The sequence below is a fragment of the Ciconia boyciana genome, chromosome 1 (assembly GCF_034638445.1).
Source record: "Ciconia boyciana chromosome 1, ASM3463844v1, whole genome shotgun sequence".
NCBI lineage: Eukaryota > Metazoa > Chordata > Aves > Ciconiiformes > Ciconiidae > Ciconia > Ciconia boyciana.
In genome coordinates this window covers 13,632,452-13,657,965 of record NC_132934.1, presented here as the reverse complement: position 1 = coordinate 13,657,965, position 25,514 = coordinate 13,632,452, and the positions used below count along the sequence as shown (strand labels likewise).

The 25,514-nt window shown below is 39.7% G+C and overlaps 1 protein-coding gene across 11 annotated transcripts in view; it reads right to left on the bottom strand.

Annotated features, from left to right (window-relative positions):
• The window catches only part of MAGI2 (membrane associated guanylate kinase, WW and PDZ domain containing 2), a 773,865-nt gene that overhangs the window by 242,699 nt on the left and 505,652 nt on the right, over positions 1-25,514 (bottom strand). For all 11 annotated transcript variants that reach the window (XM_072858606.1, XM_072858618.1, XM_072858632.1 and 8 more), the window contains 2 exons: positions 15,768-15,983; positions 5,552-5,765 (listed from right to left, as the gene is read on the bottom strand). In XM_072858606.1, coding sequence (XP_072714707.1) covers positions 5,552-5,765; positions 15,768-15,983 — 430 coding nt within the window. The remainder of the gene's footprint in view (positions 1-5,551; positions 5,766-15,767; positions 15,984-25,514) is intronic.

The window sequence follows — 25,514 nt, the reverse complement described above, 5'->3', positions numbered from 1 at the left end:
TCTCCCAGCTTGTAAGCTGCTTTCACTTGAATTTAAACCAGATGATACACAGCAAGAGCTCACCTAATGCACTTCAACCATTCACAGGGATGCAGCCCATGGCAGCTGAAAAGACCTAGTAGTTGTGGATGCTGGGTCATCAGCACCAAGTGTTTTACTCTGCAGTCTACTGATATTGCTAATTTAGATATGGACATGGTTTATATCAGAAGGAATTCAGACTGATTTTAACTCAAATCTGGTCTCATGAACTGAGTTCAGGGGTTCAGGGGTTAGAGACAATTAAGTACACTCCTAGAGATCAACTTTCTTTTTAGTTTCATCTGAAAGGAATCCAGTTCATCTACTCTGAAATGTGAACCAAATCACAGTGCCTGGAGACAACCACAAGATTTGCTTCAAAAGTGTACTCCTGACACAAACTTACAAACTACTGCAGACATACCCTTGGATATCTGAGGGCATCTTTACTGGTAGAAGCACCTACATTTAGGGAAATTAATTCTGCCCATATCTTTGGACAGGATGAATCAGCCTCTGGGTGTAATTATCTCTCTCCATTGACCACAGAAGGAGTCTTGGCAACTGGTTTATACTAGATACCTAATGCTATATAGCAAGCCAGGTGAGCTGAATCTTCTAGTTCAACAAATACAAAGGAGAAAAATTATAATACAACTACAAACATCAGAGGAAAGGTGTAGGAAGAAGAATTCTGCAGAGCAGCGCAGCAGAGACCTTTAAGGGAAGGACAAGAAATAAGCAAGTGAGGAAAGACAAAGGGAGTTGAGCTGGCAGTTTGACCTGAATGCCAGCATAGATAAAAACAGCAAGGGAGACCAAGGGACAATACACCACTAGTACAGACTGAGAATGTCTTTATAATATCAAAAGACAAGAGAATAAAAAAATTCAGCATTCCCCAAATTCTTTCCAGTTCTACCATCTCCCCAATCCTAATTAATTTGTCATGAGGCAAGGAAGTGGTCTCAGGAGAAAGAAACCAAGAGAGACCTTTTCTGTTGCCTGTCCCACTGTATGTCATGTTGAAGTCCAAAGAGCATTAGAGATCTGATCATTGGTATGCTGACCAAAACTGACCAACTCAATACAAAATATAAACAAGGAAAAAGAATTATGGACATCTGTGATCAAATTCACACAAACCCTGATGATTCAGAATTGTCCACACAATAAAGTCATACCGATACAAGATGGCTTGTTTCCCAAAGAAGAAGAATCCCATCAGAAGTGAATATTAAAACTGCATGTGAAAAAAAATCCTTCAGCTTAATTGCTACTTAATTAAAGTAGTAGAAATAACCATACAACCAAAACATGGTGAATTTCAATATTATGTGCTGATGATGTAACATACTCGCAAAAGTGCCAAGCTAGTTTATAAGAGATTGGGTAATTATTGCAGGATATGGAAGTAATCTTGAGCAGGTAGAAGGGTGTACTTCCACCTCAGTACTTCTAGTATCTTCTAATGCAAAAGATAAATTTATCAAATGTAATGATGTAGCCAGGCTTAACTAATATATCCTGCTTTCTGATGGTGAACTGATGGAGCAACCAGGAACAGCTAAATATATCATGATTCTTCACGTAAGCAAGATGTTAGGATAAACATGTTATTCCTGCAATCAAAAGACTTTCCTACCTTAAAAACTACTAAGAAGAAATACTGGTCCTATTGAAGTCAGAAGCAATATTCTTAGAAACAAACTAGTTCAGGATTTTACTTTTCCAATTTGTAGCTGTACTTCTTTTCAGGTAACACCTGAAATAGTACCAGCTGTATTCAAAAACTTAATGGCTGGTTTTTACTGTGAAGAGGAGAGTCCTTGGCAGAGGCCTATTTTATAGCTGTTTTGTAGCCTTTTATGGTGCTCTCATAAAAAAAGCAGGTTTAACAACTAGAAAAAGATATTGCAACAGGTCCAAAAAGCATGCTGACTACACTGCCCAGAGAAGTAGGTGTTGAAGTAGGAAGAGACTGAATGTCTGTGACATGTACTGGAAAGTGCTTTGTTAAACCTCATGTGGCCAAATTACCATAAAAATCATCACCACAAGTCAAAGAAGATGATCCTTTAAAGATGTATTACAGAGGTTTGAGTTTATTCTAGACTTTTCTTCACTAACACACATAAAACAATTATTAATGTAGTATAAGCAAAGGAAACCACATGTGCTTTTGAACAGTATAGAGTTAAATAGCTTTTGTTATGGGCTATATAATGTCCTTGAGACTATTCATCTCGGTTTAGCTGTAGCTCAGCTTAACAAACTGCAGCTCTTCCTGCTTTAATGTCTTAGTCTCCCCGCACCCCTTCCAGAGAGCTCTGCTGCCTATAGGTGGCTGGAGGGCTGGAGAGAGAGGCAAAATAAATTCTGCCTTTTATAAATAAGTATCATAATGTGTAACCATCTCTAGAGGAGAATCTATAATGTCATGGTGTATGTGATGGAGTTGGAGAGTTGGGTGAGGGCCACATTTAAGGCTGACTGCACATGATAGCAGATGCACCGAGAGACTTGGTCCTTTTGCATTCCCTTCAGCACTGCACTAGGCCAACACAGCAAACATCAATTGCCTGGGATCCAACACAGTCAATGTCTGCTGACTTTGTGAGGAAAACACAACACTCATGTTTCTAGTAAGTGGTTGGAGAGTAGTTGGCAAGGTGAGGTCTGAAGGCTATGGGGAAATGCAGCCTTTCCTTAGCCGTGGGAGAGGGAAAAACCAAAAATCACTGATGGCTACAATTTATTTAAGCAGGCCAAAATAGGTCACACTCATCAGTCCTGTTTAAAGTAGGAAAGAAGGAGCAGAACTTGGGAGTTTTTTTGCTGGTATTCCAATTTATATACAGTGTTTTAATTATTGCGTGTTCCAATTAGCATATGTTCTCAATGAAAGCAAACGTAGGAGATGGACTCCTATTTGTGTGGTGTGTGCCTGTATTTGAAAATTTGGATTCATATGTAAGGGAGGCTGGAAACAGCCCAAGAAATGTACTTAAGTAGCCTTTCCTGAAAAACAATGGTAAGTATTATGTAGTAAGAAGGGATCTCTTCCTGTTCTGTCTGTGAATGCTAATATAGGTAAACATAAGGTCATGCACCTATATCAAAAAAGGGAAAGAAAGGAAGAAACAGACCAAGCCATTCTCTAAAATACAACTGTCCTCTGAATCATCCAGAGAATCTAGTACATGATTTGTTTTCTTTTTAGACCTTGAGGCAGAGTAAATTCCTTGAGGCAGAGGACATTCCTTCCAGTGTGCTTTACAAAATGCTAACTGGGCCATTAATGGTTAACAAATAAATAATACTGTCTACAGACAGTTGTCTTTCTTCTTATGAAGTCACTCCCTCTCTCACTGTAAATCTGCCATGTTACTTCTGACGGCAGTTTTGATAAATGAGCTCACATACAAATTTTAGAGGTTAGTTTGAGGTCAATGAATGAAAATGCTGTCATGAAATCTAAAACCTTTGGATATACCTGTGACAACCTGAAACTTGAGATCACTTACTGCTTGAAGCCCTTAGGGTTTAAAGGCACAATTCACATGAACCTCAAATAAAGCAATAAAAGATGCTGCGTAGTATTACTTTTTTTTCACCCATTGTGATGTACACTTTAAAAATGTTTGGTTTTCATCTATTATTTAATAATCTAGTACAATCTTTACTACTGTTCGGGGAGATGTTGTTAGACAAATAGGTTTTTGTTGTCTTTTTATCTTTCTGGTTTTTGTAAAAGCAATGGAGTCTCTTCATGCCATTAACCAAAGTGACTTGTAAACAAAGAGGCAATTTAACAGCATCCCCACAGCATTACATTCCTACTTAACCCTGTGAAGTCTGTGCAATGTGAAAACTCAAATGATCAAAGACTTGTTCCTTTGCTAGGATTCCAGTAAATAATCTGGTATTTTTACAGATGTGTAATTGCACTTTTTTGCAATTACATTATTCAAGAATATAATCCCAAAGGCAAGGAGCCCTTATAACAGTCTTTCTATCCAGTCTGCACCTCTGATTGATTTCTCTGCTTTACATAACATTCATTTAGTGGAAGTGAATGATGAGCATTGTCAGAACTGCAATGTAAACCAGAGCATTTCCAGGAAAGGAAGCAAGCTGTAACATCAAAGGAATTTGTGGAGTGGAATGGCTGCTCTGTAGAGCGGCAACACTATTTGCATTCACTATATTTGTTACAAAATATACATTTATTTTCTATTAAACTGCCTGCTGCAGTATTTATCACTGTCACAGTTTGGTGTGTTAGTGACCTACCCATCATCCCGTCCCCCACCCTCCAAACGTATCACAAGTTTTTTTGTTAGAACAAGTAAAATAAAAGTGCCACATAATTCAGTCTGCTCTCTGTCAGAGCATTCAATATGTGCAGAAAAATTAAATTTGGGAGTGAGGTAAGAAGGAAACAAGGGTTTGAGCTAGCCCTGAGGTCATCCTAGTTCTTCTCTGCTAGCTTGCGCAAAGTTACTATAATTATTCTTTTTCTAGAATAAGCATATTTTTGCCCTTTTCAGCAAAGACACTTATGTTTTAATAGTTACTGCTCTTTTCAGCCTTGTATATGCCAGAAGCTATGCTAGTGTCCATGAAAAATCACATGCACAGACTTTATTCTTATCATTTGTTTACACTTCATGTGATAGTCATAAAATTTTACATGAAGTAAGGGACTTAAAGCAGAAGTAACACCACCAAATGTTATTTTTACTTACTACTAATCAGAATAATGGTTAATGCTCCTAATTGTTTGAGGCAGTTCCTTAAAGCAAACAGAAATGCTATTGCTACCTCTTTAAGTAGTGTTCTGCTGATGAAGATGTTGATTTTTCCTTTCTCTCTTTTTTGTGGAACATGAGCTTATATGAACTCATTCATTTGTTGTGTTCTTATTCTGGTAACGTGTATTAATGACAGCACTTAGAGAAGAAAGAACTTTCATATCCATTTGTTCAACGAGTTGGCTAATTAGCAACAGCAGTAACATGTATGTACAGCCTACCAAAAGGAAAAACTTTCTACACATAATTAATTCTCCTTATTGTCCACTCATTTATTTTATTATTTCTAAATATAGCATGGCCTCCCTCTACTGTTCACTAGCTAGTTTCTAGCCGGCCTATCTTTTTTTCTTTAAATTGGCAAAAAACTCAACCCTCTTCACCTCTGTCCACATAAGGAAGAGCTCAGCGATTGTGCTACTCTCCCATAAGCACCAGAACAACACAAAAGCCTTGTTTTTGCCAGAAGAAACAACAGCTTTAATTGCTGCCATTCAAGTGCTAAGCAGTCCAGTTACCTATCTTAAAAACCAGAGCGCTTCAATGTAAGTCAGTAGTGCAGGGATTGCCACCAGCTCTCAGGAGCCTTGACAGCCAGAACATTCCTGCTGTTTTAATGAGAAGGAGTGCAATGCTCCACTCCACCGCACAAACCATTTCCCCACCCAGTTAAATACGATACACCTATTAGAAAGAGAAGAAATAAGACTCACTCAATGAAGTAGACTTCCCCCTTTTCTGTATACGCCATTTCCCAGTTATCAGGCAATGGGCCCAAGTCGTCATTCTCTTCAGGTTTAGTCTGCTTTGGTACATCCATATCCTCCTTTGCTTCTTCAGGCTGAGTATATCCTGGTGCAGGACAAGGTTGGGTGGAAGATACCTCACCTGAGACAGCTGTACTCTTCTCTTCATGTTCACTTGATTCTACAAGAGAAGAAAAATTACAGGTTTTGGATATCCAAGTTAATGGTGGAGAATTTACCGTGTGCAAGTCTCCAAGCAATACTCTGTGAACTGCAAGCCTTGAAAAAAAGAGAAAAATTCTGTTGGGTTTACACAAGGGTCCCTCTGATGATGCATTCTATCTGGAACACAATAAAAGAAAATAAAGCAATAAAACCAAACTGAAACAAGAAACTAATAAAGAGCTAAGAAACAAGCCAAAGAGTTCTAGCTCATTCTGTCCCAGGAGTCCTTCCAGACCAGCATTTAGCACTGAGCAGAAGGTAGCCTCATATCCAGCAGTGCTACTGTCTTGTGTCTTAACTTTTCAAACTATACACGCATAAAGCAACTACCCTGCTGTTTTACTACAGACAACAGATCCTTTTAAATTAAAAAAGTGTATACACTAATTGCTTTACCTATATCCATACATCAAATAAATCAATATGACATCCATCAACTCATAACAATATATTAACTGTATAGAAAGTGGTTGTGATTTCATTACTGGTCTAATCTGTGGGAGGCTTAGTTTCCCACAGCCAGTGCCAAATGCTTCCTATACCCAGTATGATCGTGTCTCACTGTGACCAAGAACATATTCAGGAAGGAGTCTTCCTTTCCTATGTCTTTTTCATTACTTGATCTTTCACTTTTTATTGATTTTATTTTCCATAAATTCAGAAATTAAAAAAATGTGGTGTCCAACAGTATCTCTACCACTATCAGTTCCCACAGTCCAGTCCATGTACTTTTAGCTAAGTGTAGTAGAACTTAGTGATACTTGTTAAAACATCTGCTGAACACAAACATAAGACAAAACCACAAAGATACCTCAAAAAAAAAATCACCTAAATAAGGAGCAGGTGTGCAATATCAGGAGCCTAAATGTGCCTTATCCACATTATTGAGCACTTACCTCCACACCCCCACAAGGGTCTACATGCTCCTTTGCATGAATGAGTATCACATAGCACGGCTTCCACACACACAACTATTGACAGTGGAGAAAACACAATCTTTTCTTGACTACTTCTAGCTCAAACAGAGGATGCTTGAGAGAACTTGTCCTACTAAAGAAAGAGATTCCTTCATCCTTGGAGGTGAATAAATTTGGTTGACTGGTCTACTAGGTATGTGTTTGTAAGCTGTGTTTTATCATATGGTCTATCTAGGAACTATTTCTTGAAAAAATGTGGCAGGAACCTGTTGCCTCAGTGGACAACTGAGGAAGCTCTCATCCTTGGATCCTTTTTTCTGTTGCACTTAAATAAAGCCTGATCTCATTGAAAAAGTATTCAGACTCCTATTTTTGGCCAAATGAACCGCAACTAAAATAAATTCACAATTTTAATATATTGACTGAATCTCCAGTGACTATGATGGGATCCTAGTCAGATGGCTGAAATGACCCTACATGTTAAGTTAGGTAAACCAAATTCAGTCCTGCTTAGGCTAGTTTCTCAGTTTCTATATAGTTAAAATGAGGCGACATAAATCTCAGACCTAGTGAGCAAGGCTTTACATTAGGTTATGTGAAAGCCAATGGCATAAGCTCACCAATAGATAAAAATCATAGGAACACAGAAAATGAATATCAGAGGAGAACTGAGAACAAATTGTGAACTTGTACACCAGTATTTAATCAAAATTATACATAATTGGTGTAATAGAGACTAGATTGAGACCACTATAGCTTGTTCATAAAGATGTGTAAGGAATGAAGGAAGTACATATGATTTTGTATCACCAAAAATGTATATACACTTGCTCTGAGTAATACTATATGGACTATATTGAAGTCTGTGGAGAATTATAAAAAAAAGAAAGGAGAAAATATGTTTTTAAAAGAAGTAAACAATGTAGTCTACAGTGAAGTTCAAGAAGATGACAACTTTTTAAATGAACTGACTGTGCATCCAGAGCACAGAACTATGCAGATACTTGTATGAAACATGTAGGAGGTGGAAGACAACTCGGGTGAAATGACCTAATTTGTGATGCTTAGGACAGCAGGAAAGAAGAGCAACAAAAAATGAACAACATGGTCTTAAAAAATTAACATCAATGGTCTTAAAGACCTCAGATTTTAATAAACTCACAGAATTAATAAATGTAATGTTATGGCAAGCAACGGTAAGGGAAAAGGAGTTCAGGAGAACTGGTAAAGATTAAATACACAATACTAAGAGTTCAAGCACAAATTGTCCTAACGAAAAAGAAAACTAGTAAGTATAATCAGAGATCATTTTGATTAAGCCATGACTTTTCAATGGTCTGCTACTTGATATAGAATTGTACAAAAGGTGAAAACTAGATTAAATTGTTAAGGATGAACACAGAAAAACAATACGGGCATGTAACAGCAAAGCAGAAGAGTCAGTCTAGCAAATGAGATAGTCAGGGACATTAAAGGTGACAATAAAACTTTCTGTAAGTGCATTAATAATAAGAAGAAAACCAAAAGCAGACTCATTTCACTATGTGGGAAGGAAGGAAAGCTAATAATATATGATGCATAAAAAACCCAAGGCAGTTAGCACTCTTTGCCTCAGTCACAACTGAAAAAAGATTACCTGTGATTAAATGACTAACATAATTAACGTCAGCAATAGGGCTAAAGAAATCAGAGTAGAGTGGGCAGAGAACAGGTCAGGTACAACTTAGATGAAGCAGCAATTCTCAATTGGCAGAGCCTGATGAAATGAAACTAGGCTACTGAGGGAACCAATGAAGTAGACTCATGACTAGTAATGGCTACACCTTTGAGACTTCACGGAGAAAAGAAACTTAGAAAAGACACAGTCCTGGTTTCAGCAAAGTATCCATGATTTAGGTTTTTAGACAGCTTTATGTTCTTAATTTCTGAGCACCTAAGTTCCCTTTGAGGTAACTTGCTCAATTAGGCCACTATGTCTTTTTATAAAAAAGGAGGAAGACCCACAAAACTGTAACTTCACATCTTTCTATTTTTAGTTCCTAGAAGGACGTTGGGACCAGCAATCAAACCACCTACATGTAAGCTCTTCAAAGGTGATAAATAATTGTCAAGATTTTTCAGGAAGAAATTGTGTCAAACTAATCTTATTTCTTTTCATGACAGAGTAACAGGTGCTGCTCCTCAGGGAGAAATGGTAGATATAGCTTTCACGATCTTAAAAAAAGACTTTTGACACTGACACATACAGCCGTTTAGAATTGTGTGAAAAAAAATAGATCTGGTCTTGAACAGGGTGATGGTCTTTAGCTCTACAGCCATATGCAGCTCATGCTGCTAAATCTTAACTCATACTTGAACTACGTGGTATTACAATCATTTTATGCTGTTTGGAAATGTGGATCTGTCTATGGGAAGAAAGAAATTAGCAAGAGACACAAGCACAAGTTTTGCTTAGTTGCACCCCACAGCAGAGCAGTAGGATCCCAGGGAGCTGAAGTCCTCTCCTTATCTACCGCTCCCAAATCCTCCCTCTCCCCTGCCTTGGCTTTCCAAAATATGTGGCATCTGTCTGGTGCAAAATGCCACAATCAGCTGTAAAAATACAAGATGGGGAGCAAGTGCCTAGGCAGAATTCCTAGTGAAAATACAATGGAGGTACGGGATGTGTGAGGGTTGTCTAACCATTATCTTCAGTCAATAATGATACTATTGCAAAAGAAAAACAAGCATCATAATAGGCAGGAAGAGTAAGCATATGTGATACAGGTCCTTCCACCTTCAGCTACAGTAAGGTTTAATCAGGACTACTGTGCCCAGTTTTGATAATTTCATGTCAAGGAAGATGGGAAACAGTCCAGAGGACAGAAAAGGAAAAAAAAAAAAAAAAAAGAAAAACGTTGGAAATATGGAAAGATTGAAAAACAGGTGTTTTTAGTCTTAAGGAGAAAAGACTGATGGATAGGGGAAGCATTTTCAAATATGTAAAAGTTCCCTGCAAGGCAGAGAGGATATAAGGTCTCCACTTCCCCTGAGAATAGGACTATGTAATTGCTGGTAAATTCTTTGGGTTTTTTGTTCTTATCTCTGCAAAGCAAAAGTAAGTTCTCATCCGTCTCAAGCATCATTGACAGATCTGTGAGTTGTAATCCTGAGGCTACCTGCAGTCTTGACCACATTTCTACTACAGGAAGGATGCTGTACAGATTAAACTGAAGACAAGACATAAGGCCACATGGTACATATGACCGCAGTAGAAAAAATAAATTTGGAGCACAGGTGCATCACACCCAATGGCTAATGATCAGCCAAGTGGTCTGATAGTGCACAGATGTGGTGACGTTGCTGTGTCTTGGGATTTTGGCATGATATCTGTAATATGTGTTCTTTCTCAAGATCTTATTTTTAATAGGTCTGATGAGGTCAGATTCTTGATTTTCAATAACTATATTAACAAATCCCAGCCATCATGATAGAAGAAAAAATGTGAAAATTAAGCCTTGAGGATTAGAAGAAATATTCTGAGGTTGTCTAACATAGAAATTGCTATCAAAATATAGCGGGAAAAAGGGAACCTGATGCTTATTTAACAACTTAAAAATATAATTATTTTAAAGCCAGTCTAACGAATTATTTATTCCTGGAGCATTATCTTTTAATAGCTTACCTTGATAATGGAGAAGGCATCATAATGACTAAAGCCCAAGCAATTAAGGTAGAATTGTCTAACGTCATTTAATAACATTAAGTTTTACACAACGGACATCCTAGTCACACTTATCTGGAATACAGCCCTAGGTGTCATCTAATATTATATTTTATTATATATATATACTCATTCACATACTCCAGGTAAGGTAGATATTCACTGGTTTTCTTTCTGCTAATATATATTCATACATAATATTTGATTTGATAAAAACCAGGAGTTCTTGTTAAAAACTAGTAGTGTCTTAAATGTACAAATAAAATTTGAAATACTACAGTAACACACTGTGAGCACAAATATTTATCTTCAGACAACGTATGATATAAAAAGAGATCCTAAAATTGTACCATAATATGGGTCCAGAAGTATTTTTGTCACTAAAAAACCAATCAATTGACTTTACATCAAGTGAAATAGCCTACTAGAGCTGCTGTCTTGCTACAAAACAGATTACATGGTCCAGTGTTCAAAAGCAGTTTAGCACAATATCTCAATAGAGAGTGTCCTGGGAAGTGACAGAATAGGCACCAGTAAAGCACCAGCAAGTTATTGCATATGTGGAATACAAAGAACTTTGGGAAGAAGATAACGTGTATGTTAAAAATACCTACTTGTCATTAAATACTGGAAGTTCATCTCTGTAGTACTCCAACTCCAAATACCAGCAGTTAAAATATTACTGGTTAATATGACATATTCTCTAAACAGCTCTTGGACAACCTAGTGATCATTTTTTTTTAGAAATAACTGGTAGTTATGTTTTGATAGTCTCAGAATTTAAGCCTTCGTCAATGCTGTTGCTTGCACTTTAAATTGTTTCTATTATTATTTACAGTGTAACTCTTGAAATTTGCCATCTAAACATGCAATAGGACCTTGGCACTTTATTCCTTTATTTTAATGCTGCAGATTATTCATGCAGTGAAGTTTAAAAACTTATTCTCTTCTTCCAAAAATATCAACCCAGATGACCTAAGAAATATCAGCAGAGAACAAATTAAAGGAAATATTATTAAATAGTAATTTATGGAGTGGTTTTAGCAGCTCTGCAGGAAAGTATTGCAGCCCTTTATACCCTTATTGTATCTAAATGACTAATTTGTTAAATGCTGCACAGGAAACAGTCCATCCATTTTAAATAACTGTTGGACACAACAGTAGTTTAACTCATGTTTGCTGAGCTATGTGCATCTCTTTTCATGTGAAAATACCACTCTGCAGCCTTGGAGCTGCCCCCTTTCCCACTGAGCTGTAGCCATACTTGGGTTTTGGTGCTTTGCTTGGAGGCACTGTTCCCACTAACTACTAAAACGATAAGAACTAAGAGCTGATGTGGGGGAAGGAAAACAAGACACATGGAGAATGGGTGAGCATAGAGTATTCTGTAGGTCATAGGTTGTGACCTAGCTGTGATAAAGTGAGTTTAGAGAATACACCTACAACAGAAATATCAATGGACACCAATTTTTGTATTTTTTAAAACCTTATGGCTCTTGGATGCCATGTGTGTTCTTTTCATACCTCTGGCTGTCTTTGCTGTGTAATAATAAAAGAGTAAGCTCAACCTGTTCCTTGGGACTCCTGCACCTTGCGTGGTGATTGACGGCATTGGGACTCTAGCCTTTTGCTTCGTTATCAACCTAAGGCATGGAATGATCATTTTGAAACTTTATGTCATATCTTATCCTTCAATTAATTTGAGCCTGCCAGAACTTTCATTATCTGGGTGCAACTTATCATTGCTCAAGTAATGTCAGAATAATGCACATACATAGGGATTCTTTCAGTGTGAGGGTGGTTCTTCTGGAGTTTGGATGATAAACAATCAGTCAGAAGTGTGAGGCAAATGTGACATGACCCACACAGTATCAAATCATGATGCTGGTTGTGAAGGAGACTGACTTAATTCTCTGCAGACATGAACAACAACAGCAATGAAAACTGAATGTCTGGCAAGCAGGTTGCAATTTGACCAAGAGTCTTTTAACCTCTTTTGTCAAAGCATCAGTTTTGCAGAAATCATTAATTTCAATGCAGTGTACATCAGGAAAGGCTTCTCAGGTGCAAGATGTCTCACCCAAACCAGTGAATGGCAGAGACCCAGCCCAGAGTAGCCAGAAGTCCACTAATGTGGGCATTTGCACTAGGTATGAGAAACCCAACACTAACTCTAGACTTGACCATTTTAATAGCTAATCTATAGATTGTGTCTCTCATATGCTGCCTGGCAAATAGTAGGATTCTACATTTAAATTTAGCGACCTAGGCTCCTGTGTATCTGTAGGCTGAATTAAGCACTCTCATTTCCAGAGGTGATACCCTAAAATGGGTATCTAAAACACCTATGCTCTCTTACTCTTTGGAATTGCCTCTTTCTCCTTACTTTATATAAAGCGAGCAGAGACAAGTAGCTCAAACAAAAAGTAAGGCATTTAGGCATATAATTTACTAAAGTTGAATGAGATAAATCCCATCTCCCAATTCATACTACTGTATCCTGAGAAAACTTGATCCAGGAAGGACTAAGAGTGCTCCATTCTAAAATGGCCAAAAGACTCATCCTAAAGAAGTGAGAAGGCTTCCTGTTGGGTTCTGAGCTGAGGACAGGTAACAAAAATCAGAAAGAATAAACACATTTGGCAGCACAAATTAACAAGAAGACAATTATGGAGCACAGTTGACAATCTCCAGTCTGTACAAATACAACCGTCTGAGGGAAATCTGATGGCCTATGAAGCAAGGTATGTGGAAGTGAATTAATGAAAAATTGATTCCTACTAATAAAGCTCAACAGATGCACAGATTATCTCGACAGACACACAAAAGCACAAAGACCTCTGCAATGATGAGTGTTGCCTATTGGTCTGATAAAGGCAGTTTTATTTTCTTCAGATTCATCTTAGATCTGTTATTATTTCACCCTAGCAGTCCTAGGTGTTACAGCAGTCCTTTGCCTTGCCAGCACTCTGATACTTTCGGCAGTTAATAAGTCATTAAGTTGCTGAGCATCTATAAAGCATATATCAGTGTTTCAAATGTCCCAAGAGTCCTATGTTTAATAAAAGACTCCCATTAGAAGTGAAGCATTTAAAATAGAATACACTTCCTAAAAGAACTGGAAATAACAAATATCCTGCCTTGGTTGCTTCTTTATAAAAACTAGATTGCTCCCTCCACCAAGAGTTTTAAAAGAAAAAGAAAAGAATTAACATATTCTGGTCTTCCTGATTGTTCAAAGACAGAAACTACAAATGCACACACATTTTAGAGGTAGCTAAGACTCTGTCAGCTCACAGAGAAAATGACTGCAGTAACAGGGTCCGTGGGAGCTACACTGCCCAACAAAGGCAACACAGCATGTATGTACAGAGCTGCTTTGCTACAATCCCCGAAGTCCTCAATCAGTGTAACTGAACAACAAAACCCTGCTTATGAAACCATGAGAGCCAACACAGGCGCTGCTTGTTCTGCTGGCCACACCTACAGGAATTACTTTGTGGGGGGTGAGGAGGGGGAGGAGGGGGGCTGTCTTACACCGATGCTCATGTGTTTCATTTTGTAACATGGCACATGCCAGTGCTTGTTTCTTGGGTGCTGCCTAGTCATCGTTCACATAGAATTTGCCTGGGAGAAGCAAATTAGAGGTGTACAGTGCAAGGAGAAACGCAGGTAAACATTGCCTCTTGGTCCAGTTCGAGCTGAAACATATTGCCCTGGAAATTGCTCCTCAGCAATGGTCCGTTATGTGGCACATTTCGAATAACTGCAAAGAATGATCTTTCTAATGATTTCTACAATACACATCAGAGACCAAATCCTGCCTGTGCCTCTTTTGCTGTGGAAGTATCCTGGCAACAGAGCCAGTGCTGATGTTTTATGTAAGGATTTCTGGGCTTCATCCTTTTCTGCTTAGCTGTGTAGGAAAGGCACTAAGCATCAGAGCATTGCCAACAGATGCAACGTTGTGTGGAAGGGACGAGCAAGGCTCATACAGCATGTGATGGCAACGGCGAGGGAGTAATGCTGCAGCCCTTCGGAGAACCGAGAGGGGAGAACGAGATCCACTCTCACCCCATGCTCCCTGCTGCCCTCCTTGTACACAGGGATGGATTTTGCACAGGGATTTGCCCTTAACGTGTAATGTTAGGCAACACCTACATGTGGCAAATACATCCTTGATGGGAAGATATTCAATTCAATATACTTTCTAATGCAGTAGGAGAAGAAAAGTATATATAGAATCTGCAGTATGAAAATCCTTTTTACAGTGCTTAGGAGAATAGGTAATGGATTTTTTGTTTCATATTAACCTATGCATTTAGGGAACTTGCAATATTCCATTTTATCTTCTCATCCATATGATTGTCACTACTTCAATAATTTGTTTCTGAATTTCTAAGTTCACCAAAAAGGATTAATGAATTTATTTCTCAGACAGATATAAAAGTCTGAATTCTTTAATTTCCTACTTGAACAACAACAACAAATCGTTTCTTAAATGGTATTTCAGAATAAAAATGATTAAGTACTGTAAAATTATGACTTGCTGAAACATTGAAGGGGAAGCTGATTACCTGCTTGGGAAAAGGCTGGAGGGCTCTCACTCAGGATACCAGTCAGTATCTTGAGTCCCTTTTTTTCTGAAGAACTATGAACCAAGGGGTAAAACAGCAGCTGCCTTTTAGGACAAGACATCTGAAACCTTTATCAGCTTTATGCAGGCTCTGGAACATTGATGAAAAGGGTCCTTCCTGATAGTATTGCCCGCTAAGTGTCATCGGCACTGCCACAAGTTCATTAATATGATGACAACTTTACTCTTCCACAATATTGCTAAGATTTCATAACAATTTACAAAAGTTCACTTCATAATGTAGTGAACTCTCTTGTGAGTATCACCATTCGAGAACAAAGAGACCTGAAACACAGAGACTAGATTAATTTGACCAAATTACAGTTCTCTAGACTCCCTCTATAGTCAATGGAGAGAAATAGGCACTTGTGATTGATTTCCTAACCTAGAAATCTAAAACAGGTCACATGAACTGTAGAACAGAAAGTAGATATTTTTCTTTTTGGTCTATGAAGAGGGTTCAAAGCAACTAGTTCAGAGACAGATATCTTTACAGTAGCTGAGGTAAATGAGACGACTCCCCAAAATGGAGGTTAAGTAATTTGGTTTAGGCTTGAGAGAAATCCTGTTATTCAGGATTCCTGGCTTTCAGTCTTGCAAGAACATCTTTACCTGAACATGCATATTCTTACTGCAGAAGGAGGTAACTGAGGACTCTGTGAATAACAGAAACACATTGCAAAGTAAGAAGGAAGAACAGACCTGGTGTTACTGTCACGTCATTTCCATTGACCACAGGTCTTTCTTCCTCTTCTTCCTCAGGTGGTTCAATACCTGTCTTCTCCATATTGCTCACAGACTTATTCCTTTTACGTTTGCCTTCAGCCCCGGGAGTGGCACCTGGGAGGATCTGATCTGTTACATTTAACAGCAATGGAGCTGGTTCTGCTGGAGGCTTCGGAGTGCCGTAATAGTTGTCTGGAAAGAAAAGAAAAGGAATAGCACATAAGTTTGCAAAAATATATCTGCTACTTCTTCTTTTGGTTTAGATTAATGGGATTATGTGAGGTATGAGCTGATTCATCAGCTAAGATAAAGATTAGTTCAAAATATTTTCTGCGAAGTTAAATATTCACCTTTCATGAAATGGTAATTAATTTTCTTGGTGGTAGCACTAGTGATCAAATCACGCTCACAAGTATATACCATATTAACACTTCCTGAAACTTTAACAGGGTAAGTTAACATTCCTCTCATCCAAATGCCTGACAAATACGCACCGTAATGGAGCTGGTTTTTTATTTCAAACTGTTAGTTAGGACAAATTAGTTTTGTAAGATTTATGCCACAATACCAGAGTTTCTGAAGGATCAAAAGGACCATAAAAGTATTGGCTATTCACTATGTTATGTCATTTTCACACTCCCCAAATTCTCTCACCTGCTTAGAAAGTAAATAGTCTTTCAAAGATTCAGAGATTTACAGTTTTCAGTAATGCTTGCACTATCTCATTTTTCATATTTGTTTAATTTTTGCTATTCATGAGCAAAGCTCCAGATTTGTAATAGTTAATGCTAATATATTTTCAAAGAAAGTGGAAACCTTATGCTTTAGGGCTTAAAATTATCTCAAAGTACTAAGGAATTCTGAAAAGATTTAAGGTGGCTGACAGATTACCCTCTATTTGTCTCTCATGAAATTTCTGGTGATTCTTCTGAATCACCTACTTTTTGTCAGAAGGATTATCAGATTAGATGGACCATGATATGATCTTTTCTATCAATATCTGTATATTTGCATTTCTAGCACACCTGGTCTCAAAACTGATTTCTTACTGATACCTCAAATTTGTCTTAAAAACATGGTTAAAAATAAAATATTAAAATAATTAAATAAAAGAATATAAAAAATATTAGCAAGTCCTCTCTAGAAGCAAACATAAAGAGTAATATAAGACATAAAAATAAAAACATGCTATTTATGCATAGTTATCTTTGTTTCACCTGAAAGTTGCATTGAAGGGCAGTGAACATAATGCCTTACAAGCAGATTTTCAGCAGTTAGTAAGGGAAACTAAAAATACTGTCCAGCTCTGAGAAACTTTCTGAAGAAAAAAGCACCTATGCAAGGATGTTAAGTTGCTGAAGATATTGGTAGACCATATGACCATTTTTTAATTCTTATCCCCAAATTTAGGGCTTCTGCACAATCAAATAATAGCAGCAATTTACTTACAAAAATTATTTAAATCACATATGAGTGTGACACAGATAAAGAAATATCTTATATCTGCACAGTAAACCATCATAAGATGTATCTTGAAGGCAGAGTAAAAATTATTTCTGGTACTAGTATTACTGTGTGTTTCCAACGAATTACAGTGTTCAGCCACAGGACCACCTCAATATAGGTGAGTAATTGAGCAGTCTTGCAACTACTGAATACTCTATGAATTTATTGCAGTGGTTTAGCAAAATTATATTCATAACAGATGTTTCTGTAATTGTAATACACTAGAAAAATTTCCCATGTTAAATGGCCCTTGTACTCACTCTGGGTTTAGGGATAGCAGAATGAAAAACTGACTCACTGAAGATTTTCTTTTGATTTTATGAGATGGCAGTAGGTTTAATACAGATCCCGATGCCAGTAGGGCAATGAGTTGTGCCTTTGTATGGCTGTCTGTGACCTGCCCTCCCACAGTCTGCAGGAGGTCTCTCTGACTCCCAGGGTTAAAGCAGGGGAGCGGGATTTGGGGTCTAAGGGGGGAAGGGAAATCTACCTTGATCCACTCACAAAACCGTAGCTCCAAAATATGTCAAAATCGGATCTGGTCACAGTCAAACTTCTAAGCTGGGTAGAAGTTTCTAAGCTGGATAAAAGCTGGGTAGACAGTGCACGGTATTTTGAGAGTACCTGAAAACCAACAGTCTTGAAGGCAGTGTCAGTTGGAAGTCTACTTTTGTATTTCCTTAAGAGCATGTTACCTTTATTGGCGAGATTGCTTGTCTGAAATATTACATATTTTGAAAAAAAGGATTCCTCAATTTAAAAAATTCCTCCCTGACCTAAGCCATTTTACCAGTCTGAAAGTTAATCAGTGCCACAGATGCCTTAAGCTTCACAAAACCTGTGAAATATGCACTGATTTCCACTGATTTCATAAATACCAGCACACAAATGCCAGGGTTATAGGACCAGTGTGATACAAACCGTGAAACTAAAAGTGCAATACCTTGGCTTTTTTTCCTTTGTTCTTAGTTTTGCTGTTGTCATGCAAAATTGAGTGCAGTAGTAATTAGCGGTAATGCTAATATCCTGAATAGTAGATAAGATGTTTTAAATTAAGGACATGCTCATTCTGTTTTTGGATATTAAACACTTTTTCACTTCGACTGACAGTATGCATTAGTGGGAGACAGAGAAAAAAGTAATAAAAAGAAAATTTCTATGAATATCACATATATAAAAATATAAGAAACGAAAGTGCCTATTTAAGATTAGGAGCCAAAGAGGATTTCATTCTTTCAGTTTCAAAATGAAAATGCAGTATAATTTCCAACTTCTGTCCTGTAACATAACATGTTATGTGCTTTATGATTCAGTAACCATTAATTTAAAAGAGTTTTGCATTATTAGTTGCTATCTACCTACCTACCTATCTATCTACCTACCTACCTATCCTTAATGCAAATATATGCATAAGCATTAAAGAAAAATTAGAATCAATGTAAACTGTATCTTCTATCAAAAAGAGTTTCTCAGTGTCTTGAAATTCCTTGCCTAAGCCTTAGAGAATTAAAGCTAATGGGAAACTCTCATAAAGCCTCAGCAATTGTTGTATCTAGGCATAATGCAGACACTAAACATTTAAATGCCATAACTTTTGTTGCAATGATGTTTGGAAAATCTCTGATAAAAACAGCTGGTTTTCATCTTGCCTGAGAAAAGGACAGGGCTGGTTCAAGGTGTTACTGTTGAAACACTAATCATAAGGTACTGAAATTCAGCTTCCTGTAGGTACAAAAAACACACCAAATAAATAATTTCAATTATGTTTAATTTAAAAAAAGGAATTAATAAAAACAAAGAAAGCTTACTAAAATAAAATATAAATCTCAGGCTCGTTGGCAGTCAAAAACCCCAGCAGTTAGGAGCTTTAAAAAAAGGAATGGAGCACAAAACAGAAAACACCTTTATAGCACTATATAAAACCACATAGTACCATCCCTTTTGTATACTGCCTGCTGTTCTGGTACTTGCCTCTCAAAAATTACATGGAGGAACTAAAGAAGGGCAATTAAAGCTTGGAACTGCTTAAATTGATTTGGAGTTTTCAGCTTGGAAATAGGACAACTGAAGGGGGATATGGCAGATATGTATAAAATCAGGAGAACCCTGGGAAAGTGCCTAGAAAATAAATGAATGGATGCTTGGCTTCTCACTACATGAGAACAAGAGGATGCTCAATGAAATTAGCAATTTTAAAACAAGCAAAAGAAGTGTTTTTTTTTCACACAGCATCAAAGAATAGTGGCATTCACTGTCAGATGCTGCCAGTAACATAAATACAGTCAAAAAGCAATTATACAAAGTCATAGAAGAAAAAAAAACATGAAAGCTTATTAAATGTAAAGGTACAAATTCTGAATCAAGAGTTCCATACAATACAGATCGGTGGAGTGCAGAATGTATCTCTGCATGCCTTCCCTGTTCTTGTATTTTTTGCCTTAATATCTACCAAGGGGCAGTAGTAGAGACAGAGTACAGGGTTACAGTTTCCCTTGGTTTGACTTAGTGCAGCCACTCTCTTACTCAGGTGCCTCCTCGTTGTACTTAAAAAATGTGTGCATATTCCTCTGCCACCCCAGCACAAAGTCAAGAGGTCAGTTTAAGCCAGCAGAGCTTAAGCTAAGCTCTTTGCGCTGGGCCTGACTAAAAGCCGTCATGCAGACAGGCAGTACAGAGCAAGTATTTAATTGCGGAAAAACCACCACTGCTTAATCCGTCTTGCTGCTGGGCCTGATTGCCTCAGGGCTCCCCGCCTGTTTCCAAGTGCAGCTGAACACTGAAGATGGTCTAACCCAACCTGTTTGACTCTGCTGCCGAAATGGATCGGAAGCCATAGCACAGGTACACTTGCCACCCCTAAGCTGTATGAAAAGGTCTCCCTGCTTCTGCAAAGGAGTCAGAGAAAATTACTGGGGAGGTTAGCCCTGATTACAGAGACCAGATCAGGAAGTCAAAAAGTCAGAAGAAGCAGAAAAAGGAGAAAATTAGGAGGACAAAGCAGCTATTTTTTTTTCTTAACCTGAGCTCACCTAAATCAGGAAGTAGTAAGACTTTTATTTTATTGATCAAGTGTTTGATGATGAAGCAATAGATCCTAACTTGCTTCCTGAGCAAAAGTAAGCCCTTATGGAAGAAAAAGAGACAAAGCATTTGGGTGGTAGTAAAGAAGCAGAAGAATCATGCTGAAATGATAACCTGGCCTGGTTTTGGCTGGGATAGAGTTATTTTTCTTCCTATAGCTGGTACAGTGCTGTGTTTTGGATTTAGTATGAGAATAATGTTCATAACACAGAGATGTTTTAGTTTTTGCTAAGTAATGTTTACACAGAATCACAGAATCACAGAATCGTATAGGTTGGAAAAGACCTTTAAGATCATCAAGTCCAACCGTAAACCTAACACTACCAAGACCACCACTACACCATGTCCCTAAGCACCTCATCCAAACGTCTTTTAAATACCTCCAGGGATGGCGACTCAACCACTTCCCTGGGCAGCCTGTTCCAATGCTTGATAACCCTTTCAGTGAAGCAGAATTTCCTGATATCTAGTCTAAACCTCCCCTGGCGCAACTTGAGGCCATTTCCTCTCATCCTATGGCTTGTTACTTGGGAGAAGAGACCGACCCCCACCTCTCTACAACCTCCTTTCAGGTAGTTGCAGAGAGCAATAAGGTCTCCCCTCAGCCTCCTTTTCTCCAGGCTAAACAACCCCAGTTCTCTCAGCTGCTCCTCATCAGACTTGTGCTCTAGGCCCTTCACCAGCTTCGTTGCCCTTCTCTGGACATGCTCCACGACCTCAATGTCTCTCTTGTAGTGGGGGGCCCAAAACTGAACACAGGATTTGAGGTGCGGCCTCACCAGTGCTGAGTACAGGGGCACAATCACTTCCCTAGTCCTGCTGGCCACACTATTTTTGATACAAGAGAGGATGCTGTTGGCTTTCTTGGCCACCTGGGCACACTGCTGGCTCATATTCAGCCAGCTGTCAACCAGCACCCCCAGGTCCTTTTCTGCCAGGCAGCTTTCCAGCCACTCTTCCCCAAGCCTGTAGCGTTGCATGGGGTTGTTGTGACCCAAGTGCAGGACCCGGCACTTAGCCTTGTTAAACCTTATACAAATGGCCTTGGCCCATTGATTCAGCCTGTCCAGATCCCTCTGCAGAGCCTTCCTACCCTCAAGCAGATCAACATTCCTGCCCAGTTTAGTGTCATCTGCAAACTTACTGAGGGTGCACTCGATCCCTTCATCCAATCATTGATAAAGACATTAAACAGAACCGGCCCCAACACAGAGCCCTGGGGAACACCACTTGTGACCGGCCGCCAACTGGATTTAACTCCATTCACCACCACTCTTTGAGCCCGGCCATCCAGCCAGTTCTTTACCCAGCAAAGAGTACGCCCATCCAAGCCATGAGCAGCCAGTTTCTCCAGGAGAATGCTGTGGGAAACCATGTCAAAGACCTGGTTTTGGCCTTGACACTAGTCAAGGCCTTTTCAGCTTCCCCTGCTCTGCCAGATGCACAAGAAGCTGGGAGGGGACACAGCTGAGACAGCTGACTCAAACTGGCCAAAGGGCTATTCCATACCATATGGCATCATGCTCAGTATAGAAACTGGGGGGATTTGGCCGGGGGGGGCAGCGATCGCTGCTCAGGGACCGGCTGGGCATCAGTCGGCAGGTGGTGAGCAGTTGTTTTTTTCCTGGGTTTTGTTCCTCTCTCTCTCTCTCTCTCATAGTTTTCATTTTCATTATAAGTTTTTTTTAAATTTTTCAGTTATTAAACTGTTCTTATCTCAACCCACAAGTTTTCTTACTTTTGCTTTTCTGATTCTCTCCCCCATCCCACTGGGGAGGAGGGTGAACGAGCGGCGGTGTGGAGCTTAGTTGCCAACTGAATCTAAACCACAACAGTCCTTTTTGGAGCCCAACATGGGGCTCAAAGGGTTTGAGATAATAATAGACTAACCAGAGCGTATAAGGAATTTAGATCTGTTAATAGCTGTGGGTCACGATATTGATTCATCTGTTCTTGATATTGGTTTACCTGATCTGCACCATGCTCATTTTTTTGCTGTACATGTTAAAGATTGGTGTTGGTTTTTGCAGTTTGCTGTGCTCTGCAGTGATTAGTGATGTTTTGCCTGGGAGATTTGTTATTAAAGCACTGGCCTTGAGCTTAATGTGGTATCTGAGTTTTGTACTGAAGCCATTACCGTACTTCGAGTACCACCTGGTGGAGACAATTAGCAATTATACTTCTTCCTCTCAGATATTTTTTATGGAGGAAATACAGAACGGCACCTTCGCTACCTTCTTCTATGATGTTTCCTCCTTCATTACAATAACTTTTCAGTATTTTGAACATCCTTGAGTAGTTAAGGTACTTCTATTCATATTGCTTGGGAATAATATTTCAGTTTTGTCTAAGGTTAATAAGAAATTTAACAATTTCATCCAGAGATCTGCCCCAAGGCTGGATAGTTATGAGTGGCAGGGTGTGTGTGATAGTATGGGCAAGTACCTAGGACAGTGGGCACCACCAGTGTTTTGGAACTTCACCCCTGAACAAGTGCAGAATCCTGAAGAACTAGTAAAATATTTGGAAGAAGTATGCTGTCACCCTGGCAATTCCAGAGACACAAATCACTGCAGCATGCTGGGGCCTGACCCATGCCTATCAAGTCCTGTTCGACACTACTCAGTACCCTCAAGGGGAAGAGAAGGTCTCTGGATCGGACGACAAAGTGACAGGCACTGCAGCTACTCCAACACTGGCGACAGGCACTGCAGCTACTCCAGCTCCGGGGACAGATACTGCGGTTACTGCAACCCCCGCGACAGGCACTGCAGCTGAACCAGGGAACCAACCTGTGCCAGTATCAGTTGTCCCTATACACAAGAAGAAATCTTGGAGGTGAAAGTCAGCTCATTTAGAAAGGGAGGATGAAAAAGCAGAGCCATCACAAGGAGAGGAGGAGGAAGAGGAAGAACTCGTAAACGAGATGGAAACCACCTGATCCCTATCCTTGAGTGAGCTGCGAGATATGCAAAAGGATTTCAGCCATCGTCCAGGCAAGCACATTGTCACCTGGCTGCTCCGATGCTGGGATAACGGGGCCAGTAGCCTGGAATTAGAAGGTAAGGAAGCCAAGCAGCTGGGATCCCTTTCTAGGGAAGGGGACATTGACAAAGCGATTGGAAAAGGGGCACAAGTCCTCAGCCTCTGGAGGCACCTCCTGTCAGCTATGAAGGAAAGATATCCCTTCAAGGAAGATGTTACATATTGCCCAGGCAAATGGACCACCATGGAGAGAGGTATCCAGTACCTGAAGGAATTAGCTGACGTGGAAGGTGATTTATGGTGACCTGGACAACGAGCAGTTACCCAAAGATCCAGATGAAGTCAAGTGCACGTGACCCACGTGGCGGAAGTTGGTACGGAGTGCACCAGTGTCATATGCCAACTCATTGGCAATACTGACCTGGAAAGATGGAGAGGGTCAAACAGTGGATGAAGCGGCTAGCCAACTCTGGGAATACGAAGAAAGTATCTTTTCCTCCCTTGTCTTGGCTGTGGAGAAACTGGTCCAGCAACTCAGAGGATAGATCCTACTCCCCACCTACTGCTCCATTTTCCAGTGGACAGTTCCCCAGAGTAGAAGGGCTGATCTTGCTCCCGATTTTAATGAAGAAACTCCTAACTCATATGTACAAGAAGTGGGTAACAAATACTATGACCAGGACTAGAGAGGCCCTGCCTGCAGCCAGGTGGAGGAAAGGGACAACCGGGTTTACTGAACTGTGTGGATTCAATGGCCTGGCACATCAGACCCACAGGAGTATAAGGCTCTAGTAGACGCTGGTGCACAGGGTACCCTGATGCCATCAAGCTGTAAAGGGGCATAACCCATCTGTATTTCTGGAGTGACAGGAGGATCCCAGCAGTTAACTATATTGGAAGCCGAAGTGAGCTTAACCAGGAATCAGTGGCAAAAGCACCCCACTGTGACTGGCCCAGAGGCTCTGTGCATCCTTGGCATAGACTACCTCAGGAGAAGGTATTTTAAGGACCCAAAAGGGTACCGGTGGGCTTTTGGCATAGCTGCCTGGCGAGCTGTCAGGGACTGTCGAGGTTTAGCTTCAGTTGGCAACTAAGCCCCACACAGCTGCTTGCTCACCCTCCCCCCACAGTGGGATGAGGGAGAGAGTCGGAAGAGCAAAAGTAAGCAGACTTGTGGGTTGAGATAAGAACAGTTTAATAATTGAGAAAAAAAAAAAATGTGTTGAAAAGGAAAAACATGAGAGAGAGAGAGGAACAAAACCCAAGAAAAAAACAAGTGATGCAACTGCTCACCACCCGCTGACCGATGCCCAGCCAGTTCCCGAGCAGCAATTGCTGCCCCCCGGCCAGCTCCCCCCAGTTTCTATACTGAGCATGACGCCATATGGTATGGAATAGCCCTTTGGCCAGTTTGGCTGTGCCCCCTCCCAGCTTCTTGTGCACCTGGCAGAGCATGGGAAGCTGAAAAGGCCTTGACCAGTGTAAACATTACTTAGCAACAACTAAAACATCAGGGTGTTATCAACATTATTCTCATCCTAAATCCAAAACACGGCACTATACCAGTTACTAGGAAGAAAATTAACTCTATCCCAGCCAAATCCAGGACATAACAAGGCTCAGATTTAGTGATGGTCACTATACCGATGTGCTCGACACCCAGTGATCCCAGTTACTGGAAGCAGTTATAAATGTATCTCCCACAACATTGTGCTCCACTTTGCGCTACACTGCAGGGGCTGGCCTCACTGAGCACCTTCACCGCCAGCACCCCCAGCCCCTCTCCCCTTCTGGGAGGAAAAAGGCCAAAATGCAGCATAGAGAGAACATCTCCACTTTCCAGCCTTCCTCACAGGGAAGGGAGAGGAAAGGTTTTTTTGCCAGGTCTGCATCCCTGGCTGTGGAGGAGGATGTACTCCCTTACCTCCTGGCATCCTTCCTGTGGAGGAAGGAGGTTATTGCTGGGAGAGTCCTTGGCTCCTGAAGCTCTACTGATCTCATCTAAGAAATTAAAAAGTCTAGTTTAAAAATTTAAGTATTAAGAAAAGTTAAAAGTGGTACTGAGGAATTAGGAAATTATAGTAAGAATGAAAAATCAGACAGAAAATGAGAGATGTGCCAGAGCCAAAAACTTTTAATATGAATACTTCC